This window comes from Gekko japonicus, unplaced genomic scaffold (assembly GCF_001447785.1).
Source record: "Gekko japonicus isolate JY-2015 unplaced genomic scaffold, Gekko_japonicus_V1.1 scaffold554, whole genome shotgun sequence".
NCBI lineage: Eukaryota > Metazoa > Chordata > Lepidosauria > Squamata > Gekkonidae > Gekko > Gekko japonicus.
In genome coordinates this window covers 857,799-881,823 of record NW_015171520.1, presented here as the reverse complement: position 1 = coordinate 881,823, position 24,025 = coordinate 857,799, and the positions used below count along the sequence as shown (strand labels likewise).

Below are 24,025 nucleotides of genomic sequence, written 5' to 3'. Positions count from 1 at the left end.
GTAAGTGCCTCAGGGAACCGTCCCTCCAAGAGGGACTTGTTGACAATCTCCCTTATGGCTCCTCGAAACCCCTCGTGCCCCACCTTAATGAGCCAGGAAGGGCACGGATCCAGGCAGCATGTGGTTGGATGCACAGATACGAGCAATCTGTCAACTTCCTCCAGACTGAGCAGGTCAAAACATTCTAAACCCTGTGAAGACATGCAAGGGGCGTCAAGTTCGCTCACTGTTTCAACTGTGGCGGGGAGGTCGCGGCGGAGCACCAAGACTTTATCCGCGAAATAGCTCGCAAATGCCTCACAGCCTATTTCCAATTTGCTATCGTTTGGTCTGCCACATGGCAGAGTTGTTATTGACCAAATCATCCTAAATAATTGGGCTGGGCGAGAGCTAGCGGACGCAATCTCCGCTGCATAGAAATCCTTCTTTGCGGCTTTGACTGCCATCTCATAGGCTTTCATAAGCGCCCTATAAGATGCTCTGGATGCTTCGTCACGAGCTCGACGCCACCGTCTCTCTAGCCATCTGAGCTCCTGCTTCATAAGCCGCAGCTCTTGGGTATACCAAGGCGCTAGCCTAGTGCGGGGGCGTAGAGGGCGCCGTGGAGCGATCTCATCGATGGCTGTGGAGAGCCGGCCATGCCAGTCCTCCACAAGCTCATCTAACGAGCCGCCAGGGGGTATCGGTTCCCGCAGTGCCATCTGGAGCCACATGGGGTCCATCTGGTTCCGCGTGCGAGTCAAAATCCGCTCGCCGCCCAAACAGGGTCGGTGTGGCACATTCAGGCGGGCCCTCATATATGCAATAGCTAAAAACAACAGTATAAATAAAGGCATTAAAATCTTAAAAACAACAACATAAGGTTCCAGTAAACAATTTAAGTGACAATGGCGAAGGCAGAGTCGCATCAAAATACAGGTAAATGCAGTCAGTAATAGATTTTAGTGTTGGCGGAACCCAGGCTGTCAGTGGTGGTACTGGGCCCAGGGCCTTGATGTATTGGGTTGTTGTTGTTGTTCAGTCGCACAGTTGAGTCTGACTCTTTGCGACCCCATGGACCACATCATGCCAGGCCCTCCCCTTGTACTGTGGAGTTTGCTCAACTTCATGTTCGTTGCATCTATGACACTGTCTAACCATCTCATCCTTTGCGGTCCCCGTCTTCTTTGACTTTCAATCTTTCCCAGGATCAGGGTCTTCTCCAGTGAGTGCTCCCTTCTCATTTGGTGGCCAAAGTATTTGAGCTTCAGCTTCATTATCTGGCCTTCCAGGGAACAGTCAGGGTTGATTTTTTTTAGGATTAACTGATTTGATCTCCTTGCAGTCCAAGGGACTCTCAAGAGTCTTCTCCAGCACCATAGTTCAAAATAATCTATTCTTTGGTGCTTGGCGTTCCTTATAGTCTGACTCTCACAGCCACACATTACTACTGGGAATACCATTGCTTTGACCATATGAACTTTTGTTGGCAGGGTGATGTCTCTACTTTTTATTATGCTGTCTAGGTTTGCCATCACTTTCCTCCCAAGGATCAGGCATCTTTTAATTTCATGGCTGCAGTCACCATCTGCAGTGATCTTGGATCCCAGGAATGTGAAGTCTGTCACTGCCTCCACCACTTCCCCTTCTATTTGCCAAGGAGTGATGGGGCTCAATGCCATGAGTTTTTTTTATGTTGAGTTTCAAGCCAACTTCTGCGTTGTCCTCTTTCACCCTCAACATCTTTGGCTGAGCGGTGGCGCAGGTAGTTAAATGCCTCTTGTAACATCATTCGAACAGCCACTATGGCTGTTCGAGTACCACCGTGGTCGAGGTGAGCTCTCGACCTTCGTCCCAGCTCCCGCCTACCCAGCGGTTCGAAAGCAACTTAATTGCAAGTAGATAAATGGGTACCCACCCTTAGATGGGTGGGGGGCACCCTGTATGGAGGCTGGAAGAACGACGGCGGCAGCGGCAGCAGTGGCGGCGATGATGGCGGCGACAAGTACTGGCTCGAGACGGCAAAACAGCAGACGGCGTGGTGTAAGCCGCTCAGAGACCCCTTGTTAAGGGTTCGAGCAGGGTACCAAATCAAAGGTTAAATAAAAATTAAAATAAATAAACAAGAGACCTTTTAGGTCCTCCTCTCTTTCTGCCATTAGAGTGGTATCGTCTGCATATCTGAGGTTGTTGATCTTTTCCCCGGCAATCCTAATTCCGGTTTGTGATTCATCCAGGCTGGCATTTTGCATGATGTACTCTGCATATAAATTAAATAAGCAAGGTGACAATATACATCCTTGTTGTACTCCTTTTCCGATGCTAAACCAATCAGTTGTTCCATATCCAGTTTTGTTGCTTCTTGACCCTTATGTATTGGGTGCGGCTCCCTAATTAAAGGCCTGGTGGAAGAGCTCCATCTTGCAGGCCCTGAAGAACTGTAAAAGGTACCACCGGGCCCTGAGGTCTTCTGGGAGCTCATTCCACCAGCACGGAGTTGCTACTGAAAAGGCCCTGGCCCTAGTTGATGCCAGCCTGATGACTTTAGGACCCAGAATGGTCAGGCGGTTTTGGGATCCTGACCGCAGTGGTCTCTGGGGAACATGTGGGGAAAGGTGGTCCCTCAGGTAGGTAGGCCCCTGACCATACAGGGCTTTAAAGTTGAGCACCAGCACCTTGAAGCGAATCTGGTATGCTATAGGCAGCCAGTGCAGTGCTTTTAACATAGGCTGAATGTGCTCCAGCATGGGGAGAACCAGCACCAGCCTGGCAACTGCATTCTGCACCAGCTGAAGCCTCCAGATTTGGGACAAGGGCAGCCCCATGTACAGAGCATTACAGTAGTCTAACCTCGAGGTGACCATTGCATGTATTACTGTTGCCAAGTTGTTGCGTTTGAGGAAGGGAACCAACTGCTTGATCAGCCAAAGATGATAAAAGGCTGACTTAGCAGTGGCTGATACCTGGGCCTCCATTGTTGGGGAGGCATCCAAGAGCACTCCCAAGCTCCTAACCTCCAACGCTGGCACCAACAGTACACGGTCGAAAGTCGGGAGTGGGATCTCTCGCCCACGGTCACCCCAGCTCAGGCACAGGACCTCCGTCTTTGTCAGATCCAAGTTCAATCAGCTCAGTCTAAGCCAACCAGCCATGGCCTGCAACGCCAGGTCCAGATCTCCCAGACTAGAGTCAGACTGGCCGCCCAACAGCAGATAGAGCTGGGTGTCATCTGCATACTGGGACTTCTTGATGATGTCCGTAAGGGCACCTCGTGGCCTATCACGGCCAGCTTTTATTAGCCACGATGGGCACGGGTCAAGGTTGCAAGTGGTTGGGTGAACAGTTGAGAGTAATTTGTTGACTTCCTGTAGGCTGAGTGGATTGAAATAATCCAAAACCTGACAAGAATAGATGCATGGAGCCTCGAGTTCACTTACCGTCTCACCTGTAGCAGGGAGGTCATGGTGGAGTGACAAGACTTTATCTGCAAAATAGCTCGCAAAAGCCTCACAGCCAATATCCAATTACTTAGCATTTAGTGTGCTCTGTGGCAGAGTTGTTATGGACCAAATCATTCTAAACAATTGGGCCAGGCATGAGCTCCCAGATGCAATTGTAGCCACATAATAGTCTCTCTTAGCGGCTTTGGCTGCCATCTCATAGGATCCCATAAACATCCTATAGGATGCTCTTGAAGCTTCATCACGGGCACATCGCCATTGTCCCTCTAGCCATCTAAGCCTTCACTTCATCAACTGCAGCTCCTGGGTAAACCAAGGAGCCAGCCTAGAGCAAGGGTGCAGAGGGCATCGGGGAGCAATCTTGTCCATGGCTGCAGAGAGTCAGCCAAGCCAATCCTCCACTAGCTCATCCAATGAGCCGCCAGGGGGCATCGGATCCTGCAGAGCCATCTGAAGCTGCATTGGGTCCATTTGGCTTTGCGGGCGCGCTAAAATATGCTCACCACCCAAACAGGGTTGGTGTGAAACATTCATGTGGGCCTTCGAGGTATGGTGGTCCAACCATGGCACTGCCATAGCAGTGATCCGGTCCACTGTAACCCTTGCCACAAAGATCAGATCAAGCTTGTGCCCAGCTCGATGTGTGGGGCCTGTTACATACTGGCAGAGTCCTAGGGCCGCCATGGACAACACCAGGTCCATCGCCTGTGTGGAGGCCACATCGTCGGCATGGACACTGAAGTCACCCAAGACTATCAGTCTAGGGTGCTCCAGCACCCAGCCCGACATGGCCTCTACCAGGGATGGTAGGCTACTGGTCGGCGTGTTGGACAATACACCAACCAAATAGCCAAACTCTCCCCGGCTTCCCACACAAAGCCAGTGCACTCTATGCCTGTGAGCTTTGGTGGCTGGAGCACCTTGAAGGAGCAAGCCTCCCAAATGAACAGAGCCACTCCTCCACCCCGCCCCTTAGTCCAGGATTGGTGGAACTGGGGTAACTACCTTACACAACCTTTCTCATGTAGGGTTGTGTTTTTCTCCCCCTTTTTGGTCACAGTTCTCAGTCTGTTTCCTGACATCAAATAGCCTATAAACTATGCTAGACTCCCTTAATTTCTCCCATGAGCACTGTCAAAATCTAGTGTTCTTAATCGCCCAGATTTTAAAGCAGGCTTTAATTAATTAATTAAAATATTTATACTCGCCTTTCCTCTTGGCTCAAGGAGGTAATTTTGAAAACATACCAGATGAAAACCAAATAAAAGTTTTAAAAATCCAAATACCTAAAAGATGCCTGCTGTTCAGACCCCATCAAAAGCCCTGGCAAGCTTTTATTTTATTCCTTCGATTTCCTATCCCGCTCACCCCCGCCCAGGGGCTCTAAGCGGCTTACAATTCTAATTAATTAACACAGTCCTAATCTTGGGCCACATATAGGTAGGGAGGTGAGAAGCCTTACCAGGCACCCTTTTTCTTTCAGTAGCAGATCTTCTTTTTGCGGGGGGACAGTCCCGGCGGCGGCCCTTCTTTTCGGCGCTAGTCTTCTTTGTGCTTTCCATCTCTGGCAGACGCAGTTCTTCTTAGGCCCGGACTACTTTGCGCTTCTGCGCATGCTCTGCAGCGGCCTCTGTCCAATCAGGCTCCGGCCTGCCGCATCGCCCTGCCTCCGTGCCTCGTCCGTCCGGCCTCCACTCCTGCTCGTTGCCTCGCCAGCCGCCATTCTTTCCTCTGCCGCCGCTGCACATCTCCGCTCGTCCGCCGTCGCCATTACACCGGAGGTGGGTGCCCCCCTGCTCTAATAGTAGGTCCCCACTTTACCTACTTGCCCTTTAACGGGCTTTCGGAATGCTGGGTGGACGTGAGCCAGGAGCTCACCCTGGCCGCTGTGGGGATTCGAACAGCCGAAGCTGCTCGCCCAGATTTTAAAGCAGGCTTTCCTTACTGCCTGCACCACCGCTCCCTTTGAGCGCTTCCTGAAGATCTCTAACAGGGGGGTTCCCTGAATGTTTTTTGGGGTAGCCCACCCTACAGAGTGGGGCTGTGGCATAAAAGGCTCTGATCCCTGTCAGGCAGGCCACCTTAATTGGGGGGGGGACAGCCTCCATATAGTATGCAACCTGGGTTGGATATGAAAAGCTGCACAAATTATCACAAATATGGTCAGAAATATAGAGCGGGGAAGGGGGGGGGGAAGGTTACCCTTCCAAAATACAAAAAAGGAGTACCGAGTTATGAAGAAAGTAAAAGTGGAGAGAGATTGACTAAAACCAGCTGATACCCACAAAATGAGGGGGGAAATGAGATCATAATGAAAAAGGCAAGACTGCAGAGAGAGAGAGAGAAATCACAGTTATCTGGATCTCACTATTCATACACTGTACTAAATGATACACATTCTGAGAAGACAAGAGTCACTGGAAAACACAATAATGCGAGGAAAGGGTGAAGGCTGTAGGAAAAGAAGACCTACCATGACATGGATTGACTCAGTCAAGGAAGTCAAGGCCCTCAGTGTTCAAGACCTGAGCAAGGCTGTTAACAAAAGGGCATCTTGAAGGTCATTTATTCATAGGGTTGCCATAAGTCAGAAGTGACTTGATGGCACTTAACACACACACACACACACACACACACACACACACACACACACACCAAAATTAGGGTTGCCAACCTCCAGGTGGAGCCTGGGGATTTCCCGCTTTTACAACTAATATCCAGCAGACAGAGATCAGCTCCCCTGGAAAAAATGGCTGCTTTGAAGGATGGACTCTATGGCATTATGCCATGCTGAGGCCCTCCCCAAACCCCACCCTCTCCTGGATCCACCCACAAAGTATCCAGGTATTTTCCAACCCAGAGCTGGCAACCCTAATCAAAATGATAAAATACATCAAGGGATACAAGCACAATGGCATGAATTTGGTGTAGTAGTTAAGAGCACAGACTCTAATCTGGGAGAACCAGGTTTGGTTCCCCACTCCTCCACATGCAGCTGCTGATGTGACCTTGGGTCAGTCACAGTTTCCTCAGAGCTGTTCTGGAAAGAGCAGTTCTCAAGAGCTCTCTCAGCCCCACCCACCTCACAGGGTGTCTGTTGTGGGGAGGGGAAGGGAAAGGAGACTGTAAGCCACTCTGAGACTCCTTCGGGTAGTGAAGGGTGGGGTATAAATCCAATCTCTTCTCTTCTTCTTTTCTCTCTTCTACAATAAGATCATAAATAGAATGAATAGAATGAAATGGAACAGAATGTCATCTGCTAGCAGGTCGTTTTGATGTACCGTTTTCCTCAAATCCAGAAGACAGTCTTCTCTTTTTTTCTGTTTCCTTATTTTTCCTCAAACCCCTGTGCTGAAAAACTCTTTATAATGAGACCACCAGAAAACACATGACTTTGAGTATCCAATTCCACACTCCTGCTCAAACAATTCAAGCTCAGACCTATTTCACACCTGTTTCTGCCTCAGGCCTGAACAGAGTCATCCAGAACAAAATGTGGGAGATCCCTATATCCTGGGTCATTCTTCAGTCTCATGAAGGTTGATTGGTTATGCCACACCACCTAGTGGCAGTAATACCATATATCCCTTCCCAAATAAATAGGATTCTGACAACACCTCAAAGACTAACAAGTTTTTATTCTAATCTATAACAAGCTTTTGTGAGCTAGCTTATTTTCCATCTCTGCTTTAGAAAGAAGACCTCTAGGGGTCATAATGTCACAATACCTATGAAGTAGAGCTTTTTTCCAATCCTCCAATCTGTGAAAACCCACATGTTGTGTAAACCACGATTGATATATAAAAGTAGAATACCTTCACTGTTGTGGTAAGAGTGTTTTACTGTGTTTACGCCAGACATTGATAGTAGGCATTAAAAACATATTATTTCTGGCCCCAGTTGCCATGATCGGGGTGTTGTTCCAAATAAGTGCCTCCAATGTTGCTGTAGTAAGAGTGTCGGAGCAAATTTGCGCCCATTCAAGCACTGGATCTGAACGCGACATTTTAATGACATTTGACATCAAAGTGGCCCTGTAGTAACCATTCAAATCTGGTAAACCATAACCACCTTGGTTTCTTTTCCGTTTCAGAGTGTGGAAGCTTATTCTTGGTTTTTTTCCATCCCACAAAAAATTGTTTAACGTAGTCTGCCATGTCTTAATAGTTTTTAAAGGGATATTGATTGGTATTGTTCTGAATAAAAACAGAAACTTGGGTAATAAAAAAGATTTTATGAGGTAAAATCTCTCAATCCATGTTAAATTCTTTTTTATTCCAGTTTAAGATATCAGAACGTATTTCTGCATGTGTAGTTTGGTGATTCAATTGTATTAATTTGGAGAGATCTGTAGGAACCTTAATTCCTAGATAAGTAAGATGGGAGGAGACCCGCCAAGTCTCTGGAGGGGATGAAGCCTACTTGATTTGGATGAATATATTCTGAAATGAACATGTTAATTCTTTTTGTTAGGATTGACGTGAATATTTTTAGATCCTGATTTAGTAAGGATATGGGCCTATAAGAGCCGGGTTGCAGTGGGTCTCTACCTTTTTTGGGCAGAATAACAGTGGTCGCCTGATGCCAAGACAGTGGAATGTAGCCTGTTCTCAAAGTGTAATTAAAAGCCTCAGTGAGCGGTTTGACTAGATGCGTTGTAAATGTTTTTTAAAATTCCGCTGGGAAACCATCCGGCCCCGGTGTCTTATTAGTGTTTAAACCCTTAATGGAGTCGAGTACTTCCGTTTCCGTAATGTCACCATCCAAGAATGCTTTGTGTTCCTTTTTTAAGATTTTAGGGATTGGAAATTTGGTGATCTCTTCCTGAAATGCCCTCTTGTTTATTGGAGTAGCTGCATAAAGATTTGTATAGTATTCTTCAAATCTTCTAATGATTTGATCAGTATTGGTTGTTACTTCTCCTTTAGAGGTTTTGATGGCCTTAATGTTTTTAGACAAGGCTCTTTCTTTAACTTTATGGGCAAGTAGACGGAGGGTAGGGGGAGATTTTAACCAGAATTGCTGTTTCGTAAACAATATATTCCTTTGAATTTTAGAAGTCTCTAAAAGTGTAAGGTTCCTCTTTTCTGCATTAAGTTCCTGAAGGGTAAGTTTTGAGCCTGTTTGTTTGTGAAGTTTGTCCAGCTCATTTATTTTGTTAATCAATTCTAGTTCTAATTTTTGTCTTTGTTTCTTTATGTAGGATGATTTAGATATAATGGAGCCTCGAACCACTGGTTTTAGCGCATCCCACAGCATAATTGGAGATATAGATTCTGTCTTATTTGAGTTAAAATAATTTTTTATTTCTGTCTCGACACCTTCCCTAAATAACTGATTTGCCAATAAAGATGTGTTTAGCATCCATTGTCTATGTTTTTTGCTTACATCAAAGCTAGTCAATATACAGTTGGGCCAAGCATGGTCTGACCACTTTGATGGCTCTATGTCAGCCGAGGAGGCATTATTCAGCAATGAAGGAGATAAGAGAATGAAGTCAATTCTAGAGTGTACATTGTGTACAGAGGAGAAATAGGTATAGTCCCTTTCATCAGTATGTGTGAGTCACCAAATATCAACCAAATTGTTACGTTGTATAAGGTCATTCAATTGAGTATAGCGATTTTTAGGTTTGATTGAGGATGGAAGGTGATAAGATTTGTCCAAATGCGCATCCAGTATCGTATTGAAATCCCCTCCTAGTATGATTTCTCCTTCAGCAAACAATTTGAGTTTAGTCAGTGTATTATTTAAAAAATCAATTTGCCCGCTATTCGGAGCGTAGAGGTTTGCTATTGTTATTTGCCTACCGTCTAAGATGCCTTTTAAAAAAATAAACCTTCCTGCTGGATCTTTCTTCAGTGAGGCCAATGTAAATCTCAGTGAGCCTGACAAAAGTATGGCCACACCCCTAGATTTGGAATTACCTGGAGACAGGTATTGATGAGGGAATCTATTAGTGGAAAATACTTGTGTAACAGTATTTTTTAGATGGGTTTCTTGTAATAGGATCACATTTGAGTTCATTTTTGTCAATTTATTTAGAATTCTACGTCTCTTGACCGTGTTGTTTAAACCATGGACATTAGCAGAGGTAATTTTCACCTGAGATTGCATTTCCGCTTTTATGTGCGCGGTTATGTGGTTATGATATGAGTATTATTGGTCTGAAAGATATCTGCTACTTAATGCCTGAACAGTGTACAGCTGGAAGCTTGGGGATCTCGAGTCAGACAGCTGATTATTTAATATAACCCCCTGCTTACCTCCTTTTATAAAAATTGGAAGCTTTGAAATCAGTCACTGCGGAGTGTAGCTACAATTCACAGAATTTGATCAATCACTTAAAGATTAAAAGTTATTACACTCTTACCTAGTTGTGGGAACCTTGAGAAACTTACTTATCAATTATAATGTTTTAGAATGACTTGTTAGCAATTTGAGAATATTGGAGTAGGATAAATTTCTCTTGTCTGTTATGCCGACAAAATGGACAGCCTTGTTTTATAAGAGCCCAGAAGACACAATTGAGGTCAGCTACCTGAGGTGTACTATGGTGTGTGACCAGTTGCCTGCGTGAATCCAGTTATGATTTGCTTCTTGAGAATGTAGATTGCTTCTTGAGAATGTAGAATGTAGAATGTAGATTTAAAAAGTACAGCTACTAAAACTGATTGTTAATCACCAGAATAAAGTTAATTAGAATCAAAAATGGTTAGACTCTGTATGATTATGTGTCTAGGTAATTGGTAATCACCAAGATAAAATTAATCAAAGTTAAAAATTGCCTAACTCAGTATAATTATATAACTAGCAATAAGGCACTAAGATATGTACTTATAGAAACAGATTCTGAACCCCCCTTTCCTCCTTCCAGTATATTTATGTAAGACTAGTCAGATTACTTAAGAAAAAGTCTGAAAACCCAGGTACTTTGTGAAGTCTGTTGTAAAGCTAGTTGAGTATGAACAAAATTATTGATATTTTGGACTAAAAGCCTAATGGCACAAAAGAGACAAGAGGAAAGCCTTAATATGCCTTATGTCTCCCTCTTTACCTTGTCGTTATTTGAATGACAGAAAGATTTGAGATCAAAGGTTTAGTTATCTTAAAACACTTGTAATAACACTTTAACTGTAAATGTAAAAGAAACACAAATGAACAAACAAACAATCACTCTTTCTTCAAGGCAACACCTAAGATATTGTACTATATAATTTCAGCAGTTTTATACTACTTTGAACTAAAACTCTGAACCGTTCCGTGCACCCTCCTGACTCCCGTTTAGAATAACGGTAACGAGAGGCTGGGTATTTTCGCACCCTGTGCTTTACCCAGCACACTAACTAGGAAAGCACAAATTACCGTTTAACGCCTTATAAAATGTGGACTGAACTCTCCCCCCTCCCCACCCCCCTACTCCCCAATATTGTTGAATACAGTGCTAAATTTAGGACGCTTCTATACTTTGTTATTAAACACAGTAACTATAAACATTCAAAATGGAAACAAAACGATCATGCGGTAGAATACATCTTCCGAACCAGCTATAAAGCTCAACGACCTACTGACTAGATTAAATAATTTGTCCTTTTGATATGATGACTTTCAGAAACGTCTTTCAAGAATGAGCCTGCCTAGTTTAGTCTATTACTTATCCTTCAGCTGTTGAAGGTCCCACTGCCTGAAGCTCAGGAGGTGGCGATGTTGAAGAAGAGTGGCGTCTTTTATTAGTTCGCCTTGAAAAATCCATCGGTGATTCTATATTAAGCGACCTCAACAGTTTAAGTCCCTCTTCCAGGTTTGAGATCTTGTGTTGTTTGCCACTGTAGAAAATTTGTAAAATCAGCGGGCTTATCCAAACATAACGGATGTCAGCGTCCTGCAAGCTGTTTGTGATCGGTTTGAGCTCTTTCCTCTTCGTCAGCGCTTCTTTAGGCAAATCAGGGTAAATTTCCACCTTGGTACCTTGGTATTTTAGATTTTCCTTGCTTCACATAATATTTGTTTCCTGAATCTGTTATCGAGGAGCGTTATTAAAATATCCCTGGCCGGTCTGGTGCGCAGGAGAGTAATGGGACCAAACGGAAAGCTTTGGTGATCGATCTATTTATGTCCCCTTCTGTAGTCACCACTAACTTTAGCCAAGCTGAAATATGACCAGTCAGGTCTCCCCCCCTCCTCAATTTTCTCCCCCAGACCCCTCAGTTTAAAATTATTTTGATGCATGGCCAGATCGAGACGGAGTGTTTTTTCGGCTAATTGGTCTTCTGCTTGATGGATTCACTGAATGTCTATCTTATTATGGAGGCTTCGTTGAAAAGCCCCTTCAGCCGTATTTTTTGTTTCCATCAAATCTTTTTGCAGGGAGTCAAATCGGTCGTACAAAGGCTTAAACAATGCCTGCCATGTGATCGTAAAATTTCTTTTCCATATTGATTAATGTGGTCATCAGGTCATTGGCTGATATTGGCTGATATTGAGGCCGTCTCATTTGTCATTTCTAAGTTGCTGGTTGCCATTTTGTTTTCCTTGGGACCAAAGTAACTCAACGTTTGATCAATTGATTTCTTCGAAGGTATGTGTTGGATTTTTTTTAGTTTCTTCAAGTTCGGCTGAGCAGATTTTTGGGTTTCTTTCTCCATATATTGTCACGCTGAAGCATCAGTCTGATTTCTCTGAGGAGTAGGAATCGGGTAGGGCTGGCGGAGATCAGGGGTTAGGCTGCCATCTCGCGTTTCGCCAATGGAACCCCTTTCCTTGGTCTTACACAACAACAGTGTACACATTTTACAGGATCAATACAGTGTCATTGTTTTCTTCTAGGTGTTCCCCAATTATGGGAAATAAACTGTCCTTTTGGTGTTTGAGATGAAAGCAGGGAGTGTGAAATCTCTGTATCTCAGGAAGTTAGTCTTTTGGATTGAAGTCTGCCAACTTCCCAAATGGCCACACATTTTATTGCCTAGGAAATTGGGGGTATTGGCAAGTCTCACATCTGTGGAAACATTCATTGATTCAAATCCTGGGATTGGGATGTTGTAAACTTTTGAGTACACTGAGAGGAATGCTCTGCTTAGAACAAAGGGCTTGCAAAGACTCATGGTCTGGTGTAGTGAAACAGGCCATGGCTGTCAGCTGTTTTTTTTTAGCAATGACAGAGATAGGTACATGGATTTTATAAACTATTTGGTTCATTTTAAACCCAAACCTTCCGTATTTCTAAAATTTCTTACCACAGAACATAAGAGAAGCCATGTTGGACCAGGCCAGTGGCCAAAAACCAGGTGCCATCAGGAAGTCCACCAGTGGGGCTATGTTTTCCATTGCTGGATGGAAGCTGTGGTGTTGCTTGCCACCAAACAGTGGCTTTGGAGAGGACAGCCATACAGGGTACCAGGAAGTGCCTTGACCTCATCCTCTCCCCCCCCCCATCCAAAATGGAAACTTTGCATTTCTCAGAGAATCGTCTAGGCTACATACAGGAACATGTTAGAAAGGGGCTCCCAACCCCACAAACACACTTTGAGATCTTTCTTGTGTGACTGTGTGTCTGTGACAGAACAGGGAAGCATGACTGTGCTATAAATGGCAGGTGACCATATACTGTCTTTCTCTTGAAAGCTTACACCCTGAAACTCTTATTGGTCTCTACGGTGCTCCTGGACTTGAACTTAACTTTTTTTACTACAGACCAACATGGCTGCCCTCTCAAACCAACTCCTCCATCTTGGTATTGAACTTTTAGCAGCATCAGGAGGAGGAGGCAGCAGGTGAATAGGTGGGGAAAGAGAGCTCCCTCTGTCTAGCCCTTTCTTTCCCCACTTGCTCTCCTATGGCTTTTGATTCCTTCTGCTGCTAGGGTTGCCAGCTCTGGCTTCGGAAATTCCTGGAGATTCAGTAGTGGTGTTTGGGAAAAGCAGAGTTTGGGGAAGGAACTCCTGTGTTGGTACATCCTGTGGTGAAACTTCCAGGTCAAAGGTCAGCTCTTCCACGCCTTCCTTTCCTATGTGGTTACTTTCTCCCACCTGAGGCCCCGTTCACACGCAGAATTAGCCGTGCAATAGGCACGAATGCTGGGCGGATTTTAAGGGTGCAATCACACAAAAACATCTGGCAAGCGTCCCGCACTCGTTGGCAACCCATCTCACTCGGACGAAGAAGCGGAGTTTAAAAACAACAACAGGAAAAGTGCAGTATCAAACAGGTTTGCGACGGGCCGCAGACGGACTTTCCCGTGTGATCGCTCCAGCGCACTCCCATTGTGTCAGTGATCCCTTGTTGAAGCACACTGGAAACATGCGGTGAAGTAAAAAAAACCCTAATTCACCCGCTGCTGCGTCTGATCACGCAGTGGCGAGTCAAATTACTGTGGTGCAAATAGCCTCACTTCCCCCCACATTATCTGGCACATGTGACCGGGGCCTGAGTTCAGACTTTGAAGTTATATTTCCTGCCTCATATGACTAGGGTTGCCAAATCCGTCTTTGCCGGGAGTGGGGGGCTCCCAGCCGGCGTTGGGGGTGTGTGCACGTGCAAAGCACATGCGCGCGCCGCATGCACATCACCCGGAAGGGACGTAGGCACGCTGGGCATGCTGGGGGCGGGGCCACGGCCATACAAGGGAAAACCATAGAGTTTTCCCTTGTATGGTCGTGGCCCCGCCCCCAGCATGCCCGGCATGCCCACGTCACTTGCTAGTGACGCGCACGCCGGGGGCGGGGTTCCCCCAGGGCCCGATTCCGCCACGTCGGAAATCGGCCCTTCAAAGCAGGGGATTCCCCGCCCCCCGCCCACATTTGGCAGCCCTACATATGACTCAGCCTTCAAAAACTCTCAAAATTGTCTTCAAGGTCTCCCCCCCCCCAGATATTAAGGTGAAAAATTCAATCTGAAGACCCACAGGAAGATGCCAGCCGAACACTAAGAATTCCATTTCTACTGGACTCTATGGTCCATCTAGGGTACCGTAGTTTAGGGATTGCTTCTAATTCCAGGACTCCAGACCCCACCTGGAGACTGGTCACCTAAGCTGTTGCTGCTGCCAGATTGTTTGTTTCTCAGGAGGAAGTGCAGCTAGCCAGCGTGTGTAGCATATACACAAGTGCCAAGTCAAGCCCAATCCAGTGAGCATTCCCTCTGGAAGATAGTGCTGCTTCACTTCTTTCCATCCCTTCTGGGCAGTCTTCTCTCCCTTCCTGCTCTTCTTCTTTCACTTTTATGCTCTCACCACAACATGTGCCAGGACAACAGCACATTGATACTGAAGGCATCACATCCTTCCAGGGCTGGCTGGGTTTACTTCCCGCAGGGTTGTCTGTCTTGTGACACTGCTGGAAAGTCCCAAGGAACACATTGTCCAAAGCAGCAGTGTCGCCAGTTTCCTTCCTGGCAGTGTCCATCTGCCTTTGACATTGATATCAGAGGCAGGGAATAATCAGGGGAAAATTCTCCCAGCATGTAGATATGGGGGAAGCCTCACTTACTGAATTTCCTCCTACCAAGCAGTTATGCAGTTGTTTAAAGGCATGGTGGCAGTGTGCATCTGAAATCCTCTGAACCTGCCATTTGACATGGCTGTGAGCTCTTTATTGCCATCTGCTGGTTACAACAGAAGTGATTTATGATTTCCCCAAGAGCCTTTTCATGTCTCTCAACTTTTGTAAACTTCAGTTTTGCCAAGTTCATTTCTGTCCCTCCTGTGTTCCTTTACAGAAGGGAAGACTGAAATTAACCGAACGTTTTACCATACTGCTGATTCATACTGGATGCAATTTCCTCTGATTTCCCCATTCTTTGTTGGGATCTGGCGGATACCTGTTTTGTGCCGTATGCTTTTCTTTCTGTGTCTCTCTGTCTCTCTCTCTCTCTGTCTCTCTCTGTCTCTCTCTGTCTCTCTCTCTCTCTCTCTCTCTCTCTCTCTCTATATATATATATATATATATATCCTCTTCTTGAGTGACCTCATCAAATCTCTTGTCTTTCTGTGATACATGTATATCGATTATATCCAGTTCTCTCTGTGTCTGGACTTTTGAACTTTCTCCCTTACTCCTAAGCTTTCTTGTTTTTATACATTCCTCATATGTATTAATAACCATCGATGGATCAGGCATGGAGCCTGGGTTTTTTTCTAACCCATTCTTTGTTCCCTTTGCCAAGTCATGTTGTTTCCCCTTTACATTGCAAAAAGTATCATCTTAGAGCCATCAGTGGTTTTCTGCAGGTGGAAGGATTTCTGCCCATGGCATGCAATTTTATCACCTCCTCCCTCATCTTATGGTAGTCCGAAATCCTGTCTTTAGGAGACAATGCCCACCGAACAAGAGTGGGAAATCCTTCTGTGAGTGGAAATCCTTCCATATGAAGAAAAACTCTAGTGCATCGAAGCCAGTGCTCTTCCGTTCTGCCCATTTAGTGAAAAATCCGCTTCACGTTCTTGTCTCCGGACTACTGTAACCTTATCTCTGGCCTTCTATTGTTGCACTCCCCAAAATGATCACTTAATTCCTCATAGAGACAAGATTACCTAGAGTCCATGTCTATCATAATCTTTCACAAACAGTACTTTGTTGTAACTTCAGAGAATATTATGCCGTAGCATATTACACCAAGAAATCACAAATGAGGCAACAATTCTTTAAAACCAATTTTATTTTTCAAGATTTTTATGGAAAAAGCCAATGAGAACACCAAACAATTACAACTCATTTGGGGGGGGGGGATCATTTGACAGTCTTTAAGACTGTGCAATGCACTTAAGAACATAAGAGAAGCCATGTTGGATCAGGCCAATGGCCCATCCACTCCAACACTCTGTGTCATGCAGTGGCCAAAAAACAGGTAAATCCTTCCCTGTTCCACTATAAAAAGCAAGTCTCTGGTGCCACAGGAGATGCCCAAAGGGGTAAAATACTATTTTAAAATTATTGCTGTTATGGATCCCACTTTCTCCATCTTGCTCCTTAAAAAAATGTGGACCAGTGAAGGGCATACAGACTAGAAAACTGATGGCTGTTTGATCTGCATCCCCAGTTCTGTGGGATTTGGTTCAGCAAAGCAGTAAAGTGTGTGAGTTTTGAGTAGGGATGCTGTGGATGTGCTCAGTGGTCAAACATAGTGCATTCAAAGGTGTCAATCAGATGAAAGCCTAATAACCCTGCCTGTTTGATTAGTGCTGAACAGCTGCAAACACCTGCCAAACAGATTTGCATCAGCTTTTTGCACAACAATGCCTGCAAAGTGATTGGCAGCCATTAGTGTCCTTAGGGACTACTTAGACAAACACTGAAGGGTAGGATTTCATTGCAATACAGCATCCATTGATGACTGATTTATATGATTTGTGGCTGATTTAGTTTTCTGTTTAAACTGCCTGCTGAGTGGAGCAGTTATGCAGCAAGGATTGGGGCGTGTGTAAGGTAAAGGTAAAGGTTCCCTTGCTCGAAAGCCAGTCGAGTCCGACTCTAGGGTTGCGGTGCTCATCTCCATTTCAAAGCCGAAGGGCCAGCGCTGGCTGAAGACGTTTCCGTGGTCATGTGGCCAGCATGACTAGACGCCGAGGCGCACGGAACGCTGTTACCTTCCCACCGAAGTGGTACCTATTTATCTACTTGCAATTTCTTGCTTTCGAACTGTTAGGTTGGCAGGAACTGGAACTAGAGACGGGAGCTCACTCCGTCATGCGGCACACTCGGGTCTTGAACTGCTGAACTACCGACCTTCCACAGCCTGCAGTTCAGCGTCTTAACCACTTGAGCCACCACAGCTCCTTGGGGCGTGTGTAGGAGGACTCAGTTGGGCTGTTTGAGAACATGCCTGTGTGAAGAGCCAATTCTGCCATGCTGCTTGCTTAGGAAGGAATACAGCAAAGCAACCTGCCGAACACCCATGAACAGGTTGATGAACAATTGAAACTAAAAAATGACAAGTGAATGGGGCAGGACATGAGCTGAACTGGTACTTGGTCAAACATTTCTGATTCTGAGCAGCAAAATCCCCACTGCACATCTTCGCTCAGCCACAAACTCACTTGATAACAAGGCAGTATTTTGTCAGCCTCAGTCCCCCTCATCCCCCTTCTGTAGAATGGGGATACTAATGCTCATTTACCGTGCAGGACTGTTGCAAGGATTACAGAGAAAATCATGTGAAGCCTTCGAGTATCTAGAACTGATTACACTACGAAGTGTTACTGCTGCATGAATTTGTTCACAGCCACCATATCCCAGCCATTAAGAATCCCAGGAGTAAGCACTGCTTTTAATGAAATAATACAATTTACATACATTTATAGAAACACTGTAGAACTAGGCTAAAATTAGGGTTGCCAAGTCTGGGTTAGAAAATACCTGGAGACTTTGGGGGTGGAGCCAGGAAAGGGCGTGGTTTGGGGAGGGGAGGGGCCTCAGCCTAGTACAGTGCCATGGAGTCTCCCCTTCAAAGCAGCCATTTTCTCCAGGGGAGCTGATCTCTGTCGGCTGGGGATCAGTGGTAAAAGCGGGAGATCCCCAAGCCCCACCTGGAGGCTGGCAACACTAGCTAAACTCCCTTGATGCAAACATACAGATCACTAAATATTACAGGAATAAAACATATAGAAAACAGAACAAATTTCAAGCTACCATTATCAGAACAAAGGGCAGACCCAATTTACTCAGTGCAACATCTGAATCCTTGGTATGAAACTCCTGGCTCTGGGAGAAGAGAACATTTCATTCCAAATGGAAATATTTGAGCATTTTCAATTTTTTCCCCTTTGGGTGGGGAGTTTGGTAGAATGATCTCAACCAGTGTTCCCTCTAAGCTGAGTTGGTGTGAGCTAGCTCACAGTTTTTTAGCCTCCAGCTCACAGATTTTTGCTCTAGCTCTGGAAGGGTGGCCTCAAAGCAAACTAATTTATTCAGCAACCAAATGGCTCGCTCACAACTTTAATGCCCGTAGCTCACAAAGTAGGATTTCCGCTCACAAGACTCCACAGCTTAGAGGGAACATTGAATTCACAACCATAAAAAGAAGTTTCTGATCCTTTAGCCCTCTTTATCCCATTAGCCAAGAGAATTAGAGGTCTTGGTTCCCATGGGTTAGTCCTGAGTTGGCTAGGAGCTCTATGGAGCAATCCTAAAGACACTTTCCTGGGAGTAAGCTCCATTTAACAACACGGGCATTTCTTCTGAGTAGACCTGCTTTGCATTGTTCCTGCTTTGCATTTATGCTTTTTTATTTTGTCCTGGTAGATTTGCCCATGGTGCCATTAGCAAAAAGAAAAGTCACCCACTCCATCTCAAAATACTTGAACTCTGTTCAATGACGCCAGCGGGAAGTCGCTCTTGACAAATGTTTCCTGACAAACTCATCGTTTCTTGAACATTTTAGCACCAATAGTATATGCTGTTTTTCAAAAGCATTTTAAGAGGTAAGTCTTGCCATGAAAGCCAGAAATATTCAGAGGTAGAATGTCTCCTAAACAGAGTTACACCCTTCTAAGCTGATTGACTTCAGCAGACTTAGAAGGGTGTAACTCTGCTTAGAATTGCAGAGTTAGTCACGGACCGACCGAACCAGGCGTTCCTGAGGCATAACGATCAGTAGTGGCTGGTCTATTGGGTTTAAAACTGTAGTCCTTTTAAAAATCTCATCAGATCATCAAAGCTAAGCAGAGTCGGCCCGGACTAGTATTTGGATGGGAGACCTCCAAGGAATACCGGGGTTGTGACTGAGAGACAGAGGCAAACAATGGCAAGCCACCTCTGAACATCTCTTGCCTTGAAAACTCCATGGCGTCACCATGTCAGGTGTGACTTAACGGCACTTTCCACTACCACGAGATAGTCTTACGTGTGTCTCAGTGCTGCCACCTGTTTTAAAAACTAAATAGTAGTTAGACCAAACAACTTTGGCCTGTGCCTTTAACAGGTACTGCGGGAAATTCAGAAGACAGAGCTCTCCTCATTGCTGATCTTCTGGGTAGGAAAACCTATTCAATTTCAGCTTGTTGGGCCGGTGTTCAATACACAAGAGCCCACCCAGAGGGGAGAAACATTGGCACCCGTAGAAGGAGCTCAGCATGTGGCAATTTGATACTGAAGGCAAAGTCTTTAACTTTAAATAAATAAATAAATAAAGCAGAAAGAAAACCAACAAAGGACATATCCTGAGAGGAAATGAGAGGCTGCTGTTATAAGAAGGCATAATTGCTTTTGTTGTCATTAATCTTGCTCCTTTCCTGGGTTCGTTCCTGGAAGTTCTGGGAGAGACGGTCACCATTTTTCTGTGCGTGGCTGGAATCCGGAAAGGACCTGGACATCTGGTCACTGTTGTTCCCTAGGTGGCTGGAATCTGCGAAGTTATGGGACATATAGTTGCCACTGGTGCCTGTGTGGCTGGAATCCGGAAAGTTATGGGGCATCCATGTGCCACCGTTTCCTTCCAAGTTGTAATTTCTGAGCATAAAGTGACTGTTGTAAATGTTGTAAGATGTAGGGCCAAAAAATGAAGACTTCAGGAAGTAGACAAACTGCAAGAAACGGCAATGCAAGGAAAGGAAAGTGAGGCAGAGAAGGTGGGACAGGAAAACCTTGTAACTAAGCCAGAACATCCCCTTATTTTGCAGTCTCATGTGCAGGCTGATAGTGTCCTTTTATTGATGCTTTGAGAAAGGGGGGTAAATCTGGATGAAGTTTGCTCAGGGACAAGAGAAAGGGATTACATCTCCCTATTGCCTAGCCCACCCAGGAGTACTTTCTTTTCTTTCCACATTTTGTGTATCTCAGCAACACTGCATGAGGTAATGTCCTCCTGTTGCCTAGTCAAGTTGCCTAGTAGGAGACTTCCTGCCAGCAACCCCCACCACCACCTCTGTTGCCACTTGGTAGGCTGGGGGGAAGGGGATGAAGAGAAATGCCATCATGGCAACAGCATTATGTCATTTCTAGGCTGAATCAGGAAGTGATGTCATACCAGTCTAGGATTCAGCGGAAACTCTACGGTAAAACCATGTTAAGATGCTAAGTACACAGGAGCAGAGAAGACTATCATGCCTATGAACAGCCACAGAAGAGCTGAGAAGGGTTGCTAGGGGAGTGTTGTAACCAGCTATAGTCGTAACCACATCATAACAACATAGGACTTGTCCTGCTATATCAAGTCAAGGCTCCATCTTGTCCAGGATTCTGCTTCTAACCATGGCCCACCAGATACAAACTGGTGTTTCCTCCTAGCATCCAGGAATCAGACATACACTTCCTGACACTGTGGCTTCTCAAGCTTAACAACTGAGGTATACCAGAGAACCCCAAATCCCGTTGCTTTCCCCCTCTCAGTTGAATTGTAAACACTAAATCCCCCCCCCAACTGGGAATTAGGTGTTTCTCATGGGGCAACACTACAGAGTAAGGTAAGGGGTGTGATCAAAACTGTTTGTTGGCCCTGCCTCTTTAGACTATATGTGGGATGCCACATGAGACAATGCTTCTCTACATAAAAAAAGATTCCTGAAAATATAAATGTGTCTGAAGGACGGACGGCTCCCATACTATTCCCATACTATTCAGCCCACCAGTAAAGATCTACCTCTCAAGCTCTGCCCTCTGTGCCCCTGCCTTCAGAGGAGATGCAGATGGTGACTAGAGACAGGGCATTTTCTGTGGTGGTTCCTTACCTTTGGGAATGCTATCTCCCCTGGGGGGCTTATCTGGTGCCAACTCTACTTTCTTTTAGACTCCAGGCCAAAAAACGTCTTTTTTTACTCAGGCTTTTATTTAGGGGTTGGGGTTGTTTTTTTTTGTCATATAGGCTTTTTAATGGTCTGCTTCTATTTTATGGACATTTAAAAATACTGCTTATATATAGTGGCTAGTGTTTAAATCCTGTGGTTTTTCAGTGTAAGCCGCCTTGAGCAGATCTCTGAAGAGGCAGCATAGAAATATTCTAAATGAATAAAATAATGAAAATTACAGTCAGGAAGAAATTTGAGCCTAGTCCCTGCTAAACTCATCTTCTATATATAGGGATCTTTTTTTGGGGGGGGGGGCATTTCCTGTGGTCCAACCAGAGAACCCGCAGGCACCACCACTGGCCCTGAGGTGACTGGCTCCCCTGCTCAGGGCGCTACCAGCTCCTCTGCTCTGACCAGTAGACAAATGGATACCATCACTGGCCCCAAGGCAACTGACATTTAACCCACCCACCTCTTCATTCCTCATGTGTGATTCACTGCAAGTCCTGTTGTTTGAACAGACTGGCCCCTGATGGCTGGAGAGGGGAAATTCTGTCCCCGGTCAAGGAGCAAACAGTTCTAGGAGTCAATGACATAACCAAAGCACACATGATGGGGAAACATGCTCCTCTATCTCCATGTCGGTAGAGATTCCAAAACTTTACTACACACATATGTCCATCATTCGTTTCCATGTCATCCCCACCCTCCACTATCTGCTGATGGTAGCCGTTAATTCTTACCAAACTGCCGAGGAAACTCAGGACAAGAAAACCCAACACAGAGGAGAGGCTGAGGAGCATAATGGTTGGGTATTCAAGTTCAGTTTCTGCAGGGAGGAAGAATAAAAAGAGAATAAATTATTATTTGAAGTAGCTAATAAGATATTCCCTGTGTCAGGGCTATTTGATGACTGTAAACCTAGTTCTTAATTCAATTATACACCCCCTGTTCAAGACCAGGATGGGGGACATCATTTCCTGAAGTTTTTTAGACAGAGAATCCTATTTTTCAGTGGTAGTCAAAAGGGCAGCTATGTGATTTAGTAATGGCGCCAAATTAAAAGAGGTGATCCTATTCTTTAGGATCATGGATTGCTTCCCACAGGATACATTGAGCCATGAGGGGTGGGATAAATACAAGATGAATGATAATACTGACAGGTCTACCTCATCAAGCATTTTTTTTGGATAGTTAGGGGAAACAATACCAATTGATTTAAAAGAAAAAGAAATTAATCTTACTTGTAGTGGTTGTCAAAGGAGTAGAAGTAGTGTTCAGATTAGAGGTTCTTGTTACTGCTGAGCCAGAGGAGCTTTCTGATTCAGTGGTCGGATTCAAAGTGCTTGTTACCACTGGGCCCATGGAAATTTCTGATGTAGTGGTCGGATAGGAGGTGCTTGTTACCACTGGGCCAGTGGTGCTTTCTGAGGTGATGGTCGGATTCGACGTGCTTGTTACCACTGGTCCAGTGGAGCTTTCTGATGCAGTGGTCGGATTGGAGGTGCCTGTTACCGCTGGGCCAGTGGAGCTTTCTGATGCAGTGGTCGGATTGGAGGTGGCTGTTACCACTGAGTCAGTGGAGCTTTCTGATGTAGAGGAGGTGCTTGTTACACCTGAGCCAGTGGAGCTTTCTGGTGTAGTGGTCGGATTGGAGGTGCTTGTTACCGCTAGACTAGTGGAGCTTTCTGATGCAGTGGTCGTATTGGAGGTGCTTGTTACCGCAGGGCCAGTGGAGCTTTCTGATGCAGTGGTCGTATTGGAGGTGCTTCTTACCGCTGGGGTAGTGGACCTTTCTGATGAAGTGGTCAGACTGGAGCTGCTTGTTAATGCTGGGCTAGTGGAGCTTTCTGAATCAGTGGTCGGATTGGAGCTGCTTGTTACCGCTGGGGTAGTGGAGCTTTCTGATGCAGTAGTCGGATTGGAGGTTGCTGTTACCACTGATTCATTGGAGCTTTCTGATATAATGGAGGTGCTTGTTACACCTGAGCCAGTGGAGCTTTCTGATGTAGTGGTTGGATTAGAGGTGGCTGCTACCACTGAGTCGGTGGACCTTTCTGATATAGAGGAGGTGCTTGTTACACCTGAGCCAGTGGAGCTTTCTGATGCAGTGGTCGGATTGGAGGTGCTTGTTACCGCAGGGCCAGTGGAGCTTTCTGATGCAGTGGTCGTATTGGAGGTGCTTCTTACCGCTGGGGTAGTGGACCTTTCTGATGAAGTGGTCAGACTGGAGCTGCTTGTTAATGCTGGGCTAGTGGAGCTTTCTGAATCAGTGGTCGGATTGGAGCTGCTTGTTACCGCTGGGGTAGTGGAGCTTTCTGATGCAGTAGTCGGATTGGAGGTTGCTGTTACCACTGATTCAGTGGAGCTTTCTGATATAATGGAGGTGCTTGTTACACCTGAGCCAGTGGAGCTTTCTGATCCAGTGGTCGGACTGGAACTGCTTGTTACCGCTGGGCTAGTGGAGCTTTCTGATGCAGTAGTCAGATTGGAGCTGCTTGTTACCACTGGGGTAGTGGAGCTTTCTGATGCCGTGGTCGGATTGGAGGTTGCTGTTACCACTGATTCAGTGGAGCTTTCTGATATAATGGAGGTGCTTGTTACACCTGAGCCAGTGGAGCTTTCTGATGCAGTGGTCGGACTGGAACTGCTTGTTACCGCAGGGCTTTACCGCAGGGCCAGTGGAGCTTTCTGATGCCGTGGTCGGATTGGAGGTTGCTGTAACCCCTGATTCAGTGGAGCTTTCTGATATAATGGAGGTGCTTGTTACACCTGAGCCAGTGGAGCTTTCTGATGCAGTGGTCAGACTGGAACTGCTTGTTACCGCAGGGCCAGTGGAGCTTTCTGATGCCGTGGTCGGATTGGAGGT

General features: G+C 45.6%; 1 protein-coding gene across 1 annotated transcript in view; it reads right to left on the bottom strand.

The window, feature by feature from the left end:
• The window catches only part of MUC22 (mucin 22), an 86,902-nt gene that overhangs the window by 32,408 nt on the left and 30,469 nt on the right, over nucleotides 1-24,025 (bottom strand). The window contains exons 3-4 of the mRNA XM_015419427.1: nucleotides 23,556-23,735; nucleotides 22,933-23,114 (exon numbers count right to left, since the gene is read on the bottom strand). Of these exons, the coding sequence (XP_015274913.1) occupies nucleotides 22,933-23,114; nucleotides 23,556-23,735 (362 nt within the window). The remainder of the gene's footprint in view (nucleotides 1-22,932; nucleotides 23,115-23,555; nucleotides 23,736-24,025) is intronic.